The 8,007-nt window shown below is 38.3% G+C and overlaps 2 protein-coding genes across 2 annotated transcripts; both read right to left on the bottom strand.

Moving 5' to 3' along the window:
• Nucleotides 1-1,663: 1,663 nt before the first annotated feature.
• LOC101307085 lies at nt 1,664-3,209 on the bottom strand. The gene is made up of 3 exons (XM_004310237.1): nt 2,762-3,209; nt 2,280-2,363; nt 1,664-2,000 (listed from the first exon to the last, which is right to left on the bottom strand). The coding sequence occupies exons 1-2, from the start codon at nt 3,169-3,171 to the stop codon at nt 2,348-2,350; spliced, it is 426 nt and encodes a 141-aa protein (XP_004310285.1). The 5' UTR covers nt 3,172-3,209; the 3' UTR covers nt 1,664-2,000; nt 2,280-2,347.
• A 47-nt stretch (nt 3,210-3,256) lies between these two features.
• Nucleotides 3,257-6,216, bottom strand: LOC101309122 (disease resistance protein At4g27190-like). Its single transcript, XM_004310240.1, has 3 exons — nt 5,735-6,216; nt 3,388-5,593; nt 3,257-3,271 (listed from the first exon to the last, which is right to left on the bottom strand). Exons 1-3 carry the CDS (start codon nt 6,214-6,216, stop codon nt 3,257-3,259), a joined length of 2,703 nt encoding a protein of 900 aa, XP_004310288.1.
• Between the last annotated feature and the right edge of the window lie 1,791 nt (nt 6,217-8,007).

Genomic DNA, 8,007 nt, shown 5'->3' with positions numbered 1-8,007 from the left:
TTTTTTCCTTTCTTCTATTAGGTTTAGTCGTGAAATAAAAAAAAAAACCTAATTCAATTATTGATCACCGCGGTTTGATCGCTGTTCCTCCGTCTCTCTACTCTCTGTTTCCTCCTGGTACTCATACTTCCTATCTTCATCTTCAAATTTCCCAACTCCTATCTCTTAATTGGCTTTGTTTATACACTCAAACTCTCTTGTTCTATTCCCTAAATGTATTCTTTTGATTTCCTATAATTTTATACATAAATTGAATATACACACAATAAATTTAACAACTTGTTCCTTGTATTGGTTCGTAAATTTAGAAGCAAAGGAAGGGAGCTTGGAGGTTTGAAAGCAATTGAGGCTGGGGCTTCAAAATGAAATCAGTGTTTTTTCAAGTTTTTTTTTCTCAACACAAAGGGCAGCAATTTTTTTCTCGCACCGGGTCCTTCAAAACATTGGACCGGCCCTGGGCAAGACTTCCAAATTCATTTTCGATCAATATATGTTTACCGTATCTATCCCTCGGAGATGCGCTACTCTGTTCACGGCCAATGGCAAAGTTATAGTGCTGGTGGCTGCCAAGAGTTATCCTAGGGTAGAACTCAGCTCTACAGCTCAGTCCCATCCAAGTGTCAAGAGTTCTCAGTGAGAAGAATCAGTAAGATTGAATGCAATGATGTGATGTGAACTGGTGCTTGTGAAACTAAAAACTAAAGGCTCCCTTGACTTGGCCGCCAAGTATATCTATCCTTCACTTCTGCAGAATCAACCAGGGAAGAGGGCTTTCTGTGGGTTTTGTAAGTTTATGTGTACATACAACTAACTGTTTTGTAGGGATGGATATAGGATAGAGTTGATCTTGTAAATGAGGGGGAAATAGGAGGAAAGGAATAGGAATGTTTAGTTCAAGGGAAATATAAGTCAGCAAATTTTGCTAGAATCCTGTGTTGTTCAAGCCGATGCAGTTTTGAATTTGAGGGTGTCATATTAGAGCCATTAATTGTACAAATATTTGACATTTTCAATGCAAGCTGTATAGTTTCATACAGCTCTTTACATTACAGGTACTAGAAGACACATGCGGAATAATCTTTGCAATTTGCGGTGCTCCCTGCTGATTCATTGGATGTTTTCTCCTCTCATTTTCAGTGAGTTGATGATTATGTTGGAATCATATTATATTACTCTCATCCCATTTGAAACCCTGTTACTGATTTAGTTTTCCTTAAGAGGAAGGTGTGGATTGAACTAATGAAAAAGAGGAAGCATTTCAGTAGCATCACTCACGATTCAGGTGCCACAAATTCACAACTGAAAACAAGCAACAGTGGGTAATTACAAATTCAGGTCTAGCCTTCTCTTCATCTTGTTGATACACACAGTGATCGTCACGTAGAACATGTCTTGTACCTTTTCTATGAAACGGAAGTATGCATATCTCCGTGTCTTGCTGAAAATCAATGAACCACACTGCCCAGAATCCTACAGTGAACCCAATCCCAGCAGGAACATAAAACCAGGGAGTTGACGAAAGGAGCCCTGCGGTTTCATGCTCGTTGTTGTTGTCCAATTCTAGATCATCAATTCCCTCATTGTTTCCTTCTTTTTCTTATCGTATTCTGTTACATACTGAGCAGTACTGCTAGTATCATCCATGCATGCAACCCAACTGAACATACTTCTCTCTTGTCCTTTGCTCTGGCTCTTTCTTCTCCCTCTTCCTTAAACTGGACTTCCGCTGGCAAGGCATCAACTGCGATGCGGCTGGTTGGGTCACCCGTATCTCATTGCCCTCCGATGGCCTCACACTCAAACAAGGTATTACATTTTCTTCATCAAAACTAGCACTTGAAAATCTCACACATCTCACCCACTTGAATCTCTCCCAAAATTTCCTACATTAAAGTGTTGCTTCCTTCTTGTCCTTGACTCATCTTGAGGTTCTTGATTTGAGCTCTAACCTTCTTTCTGGGGAGCTTCCAGTACTTTCTCTCTCATCTAGTATCCAAGTGCTGGATTTGTCCAACAATCAATTTATTGTCCAAGAAATGATTGATAATGACGAATTATAACAGGAAAAATAAGAATATAGAAGCGAAAAAGAAAATTGAAGTTAAAATTTGCTTGTTGCACAGAATCACTAATACGTACACAGAAGATTGGGAAAGCAAATGAATTATGAGAACTCCATTATCTTAGAAAAAGGTGACATTTTTAGTTTCTATGGCATCACAAGAAATCTACCATTCAATGAAAAGAAAATAAAATATTCAGTTGATCACACAACATACCTGGACAAAGAAATAGAGTTGAACTTGGTTACTTCCTGCAATGGAAGTCAGAAGCTGAGCTAGAGACTTCAGAATAGGTAAGATCTGTTGCATCAAAATAGGAAAAAAAGAAGAAGAATTACTATTAAATTATAGATTTAAACAGAAAAGAAACATTCTAGGAGTGTCCATAATGTTGTTTGTAACTTGCTTTACTAGAGTAAAGAAAACTAAACAATCATCAACTTTTAAGTACTCTGCATAATTTTAACTTTTTTGTTGTTGTTCACATTACTGATAACAAAGAAAAATAAGAATGAAAATAAAAATGCTATTTTAATTGTGTTTCGTGTTCTGTCCTGTCGTGGGAGCTCAATTGTTTTAAAAGAGTGAGAAGAATACAAATTGAATCACAGATATTAATTGATCAAAATCATTTTTTGCCGAGTTGCTGCCCTACAAAATACAGAAGAAAAGAACAAACTAAGTAAATACGTCAATACCTGCCACGTAGAGCTAGGTATAGTTGTGGATCATCGAGTTGGACCGGGTCAGAAGTGGAGGCTGAAAATGAAAACTGGTTCCTGCTTTTGAAGGCTTCGAAGAGATCGGAGGAGGTTGAAAATAAAAGCTTGGGGCAATCCACCACCATCAAGCGTTCCAATGAAGGACACTCAATATCAACGGCAGCAATTGCACCATACAACTTAGGAAGATTCTTCAAAACCAAATTCTTCAGTTTTGGTAGAACCGTCTTCTCCTTGTTCACTGCTTCCATTACTCTTTCCAACGTAGGACACCACTCTACAAGAAGGTCTTCCAATTGAACAAGACATTGGGCTACATCAGATGCGAACAGACTTTGCAGCAATATGCAACGGTCAATGGTCAAAATCTTAAGACTCTGGAACATTGCATGTGGAGCGGGACCATTACATATGCTTTTTAGTGATTTTAGACGCAGCAAATGCATCTCCCTCAGTTTTGATTGCTCTGGCTCAAACCCTTCGCATCTAAACACATATTCCAATTCATCCATATTGTTCAAATCTAGTTTCTCCAGATTTGGTAGTCTCTGTACAAATTCTGATACACTCCTCAAAATCCAACCACAATACACATGAAAGACCTTGAGATTTGTGAGAGACCCAGGTGGTAACTCACCAACACACAACTCCTTCAGGTGGATCAGATCCATCAGATGCAGCTCTTCCAAATTCTCAAACACTGGTCCTGTTTCAACTCGTCTTGTTATGTTCATCAACTCTTTCAAGTACACATAAGAATCAAAACAATGCCCAGCAACTGTGAGATGCTTGAGTTTATGTAACCTCCCATGGTCATATTCCATAACAATGTCACTCATCCCTCTGCAACGTTCATACTCTAGCTTCTCTGTTTTCTCTGTCACCGCTTTGATAAACCAATCAGGCAAGGTACTGATGGTTACTCCATTAAGAAACAAGGATCTTGAATTACGATCTCCTTGTTTGTATTCATCAGATCGAGTGCTGGTGCATCTGCCATTGATAGTTATACAAAAGTAATCCCAATCTGGTGCGACCTCAACATTTTTAGGGATGAAACTTTCATCGGATAAGCCAACCTGCAATATTTTCAAATTTGATAAACCAGCTAACTCATCAAACCTAATAATATTGGTTCTTTCTCTTGGTCCCTCAGCTACACACAACCCGTCCTCCTCAAATCCACAGTACACCATGTAAAATTCTTCTAATTTTTGCAACTTTGATATCACTTTAGATGGAATTGTAACCAATCCTCCTCTCCTTGCCCAATAGCGATTGACGTCCAAAATCCTTAGATTGGTCAAATGTCCTATTTCTCTAGACAGTTTCCCCCCGGGACAGCCTCTCATACTAAGAATTTCAAGCTTCTTAAGTTTCCCCACCATGGAAATGTCAATCAATTCATCGCATTCGTCTAAATACAAAGCTTGGAGGTTGGTGAGGAGACTAAATGATTGGGGTAATATGGAAATACTAGTGTTGCTAAGATCCAAGACCCTTAACTCTTTCAGATTCTGGATCAACTTTTCAGGGATCTCACTTAGTTTAGCATTCCCGTTTAGTAATAAAATCTGGAGATTTGGACATACCAACTCTTCTTCAGGTAGCTTGCGAATTTGGTTCCACATCAGTGAAATTGCAGTGCGGCCTTCATGTAATCCGCCTCGCGGCCAACCCTTTAAACCACAGCCAGCTTTCACAAAAAACCGATGCCCATCTTCAGATTGTGCAATATTCAGGGCTGTATCCCGGATGACATCATGCATCTTAACACATCCTTCTTCCTCACTATCCAAAAGCAAGCTAGAATTTTTCAGGTATTTGACCACTGTAACTAATTTTCCTCTGGCTGCTTGCATTGTTTGGGCATCTCGAAACAATCTTTTTCCGATCGCGTACCGGAACAAGTCTTCTATTTTGATGTTACGGTCTTCTGGGAACAGGCAACAGAGCAAGAAGCATGACTTGGAATCCCCATCTTTCAAGTAATTATAGCTTAATCTTATACATCGGAATGCATCTTCCTCATGGTTAGGATTGACTTTTTGCGACTGCTTTAGTCGTTCATCTGCCTTCTCCCATTCCTCCTGGTCCACATCTCCGAGTGCCCTTGCAACAGCTATCAATGCAATCGGTAGACCCTTACACTCTCCAGCTACCCTCCTTGCCACTTTCTCAAATGAGGTGCGCTCAAAAGAAATTGTTCCTGCATTTCTCACGAACAAGGTCCAAGAATCTTGATCTGAGAGAACTTTGAGGCTGATCTTTTCATGGCACTTCATGGCATTACAGACATTCAATCTCCTGGTGGTGAGTAGCACTTTGGACTTGCACTTTTGAAGCTCATTGTAGGTGGGAATCCCTATCTCTGATAACTTTATTGCAGCCCATACATCGTCCAAGATTATGAGGAGCTTTTCTTTTCCCATTATCTCCTTATGTAACCTATCAGCTCTTCCAGCTTCTGTCTCCTCCTCAAATTTGAAGCGCAACTTATCTGAAAATGTACCTTGAATTTTTTTCAAGTCAAGGTCTTGGGATACGACAGCCATAATCCAATGGTTAAAAGTACCATTTCTGCAGGCTTGTGCAGCTACATGTCTCACCATGCTTGTCTTTCCAACGCCGCCCATGCCATAGACACCAACGGCAGTAATCTTGTCATCTGTTAACGCCTTCATAACCTTGTCTGTCGCTTCTTTTGTTGCTCCAAATGCTTGGAAATCATCTGTGAATTCAATTGCATCAGGTGGTACTTTACTACGAAGAGAATCCACAATCTTGTCAACAAGTTCATTGTGAGTCCTACAAGGAAGAATTAAAGAGTTATAAGGATTAAAAGTTTAAGTGTTGGGTAAAATATATATAGAATTGAAATTGAAGACACAATGCTTACTTGAAATTGAAGACACAATGCTTACTTGAAACTGAAGACACAATGCTTACTTGAAATCATTTGTGTTCCACCCTGAGATATTGGCCACTTTGCTTAAGGCAGCCCTCCATTGATTCACCTTCTCTAATTCATGTCGCTGAGAGGTATCGTGCTTAGAGAAAGCTTCTTCGAAACTCCTCTTCTGATATCGAACATGAGTAGGATCAACTTCAAAAAAAAGTGGCAAAATTCTGTTCTCTTCCCTGGATAGACAAATCTCTCGAAGTTCCTCTAAACACCAAGCAGAAGAAGCGTAATTTTGCGAGAGAATTACGATTGCAAACCTCGACTCTTTAATTGCCTTCATGAGGGTGGGCGAAATAGTATCCCCTACTCGAAGATCTGGTTCATCCATGAACGTTTTAATGCCACTTCTACTAAGTCGATTGTAGATCTGGTTTGCAATCCCTTTGCGAGTGTCAGGACCCCTGAAACTCAAAAACACATCATACTTCCAGCTGCGAGTTGACGATGATGAAGAGGAGGAGACCATTGAAAACCAGCAACTGATTTCCAGACCGAAGAAATGAAGGGAGGAGACGAAGAAGACTGACTGTGAGACTATGACTACGCAATACAAGTCTACATTGACTAAGCAAAGAAACCCAATAAATCTCCCTAAATCTTTTACAGCTTTAACTGATTGGATATGAGGAACAAGACCCGGGGTGAAAGGGTGAAATTCTGGTTCTTACTATTGAGGTGAATCATAAAAGTTGGTTCCATAATTGGATGCCGAGGACCCATGCAAATTTACAGCAGCTTTTCCTACTCAATTCACTGGAAACTTCCCAGAAAATTCCACCGATATGTATCATTGATATTTACATCAACTTTTCCTGCACAATTCACTGGAAACAACAAGAGAGCCAATAATGTCTCCTATTGCAGCAAAAGCTCGTGGAAATTATTTAACCCAAAAGCTCGTGGAACCATGACACAGATAACTAACAAATTGGCCATAGAAGTCATTTTAAATGAGTTAGTTGTCTGAATAAGGTGACCCTAATCTTCGGTTTCACATGGTGAAAATGTCATGATACAGAAATGTCAAGTATTTAAAACCTATTGCTTGAGAAAACACCAAATTCAGATGTTATAATATCTCAACTCGCTGTTAAGGGGGATTTTCATATACACCCAATTTTGAAGAGTGGTTTTAAATAAAACCCACATAATATCATATTATGTTTTAAATAAAACCCACATAATTTTCCTTTTTTGGATAGACATCTAAAATGTATCAATTATGATACATATTATGTCCTATTTTTTCTAAATTTTACACAATTGCCACCATTCAACTATAACATATAAACATAATAAATAAGCTTAATTAATGTTTTCTTAAATACCTTGATTATGAGTTTTTCTTTTAACACTAACATTTTTCAATCAATTTGCAAAAATCATGTGGTTTTCTTTATTTTTATGAAAAAATCTAGGTGAAATGAATACATTCTATGATCTATACATAAGGTCAAATATAATATAAATAAGATATCTGATTATTAGAGTAACATGAAAAAATTTTATAGTGTTACCGTAAGCCCTAAGCCCTAAGCCCTAAACCCTAAACCCTATACCCTAAACCCTATACCCTATACCCTATACCCTATACCCTATACCCTATACTCTAAACCTATACCCTAACCCTATACCCTAAACCCTATTACCTTAACCCTATACCCTAAACCTAATTTTGGGTTTCTTCTTTTTAGGTATATTATCATATCATGTCCTACTTAATAAGTATATTAGAAATGTAAATGTTCTCTCGATCAGGATGAGAAATAATATAATAATATACCTAAAAAGAAGAAAATTAATCAAAAAACAAGAACGTGTACCTTACAATTAGACATTTTTCGACTATGTAGAGAGACACCAAATGTGAGCTTAAGAATGAAAAGAATCATTCTATTACAAATGACATACTTCTATATATAACATATATATACACTCAAATTACACTACCAGGACAAGCACTTTAGCCGACGAAAAATTTTCGTCGGCCTGTTATCTTAATTCGTCGGCTAAGATCTTAGCCGACGAGCCTTCGTCGGCTATAGTGTCGTCGGGAAAGGGTCGTCGGTGATGACTTTAATTAGCCGACGAAATTTTTTTTTTCGTCGGCTATAGTCCCACAGTTAGCCGACGAAAAACATGTCGTCGGTTTTTTTCCCAGACTTTAGCCGACGAACCAATTAAGATATTCGTCGGCTAAAGTGTGTAATAAATAATTAAAAAATAACTATAGCCGACGAAATTTAGTATATTTCGT

The sequence above is a fragment of the Fragaria vesca genome, unplaced genomic scaffold (genome assembly GCF_000184155.1).
Source record: "Fragaria vesca subsp. vesca unplaced genomic scaffold, FraVesHawaii_1.0 scf0513181, whole genome shotgun sequence".
Lineage (NCBI taxonomy): Eukaryota > Viridiplantae > Streptophyta > Magnoliopsida > Rosales > Rosaceae > Fragaria > Fragaria vesca.
This window is presented reverse-complemented; position numbering and strand designations above follow the sequence as displayed.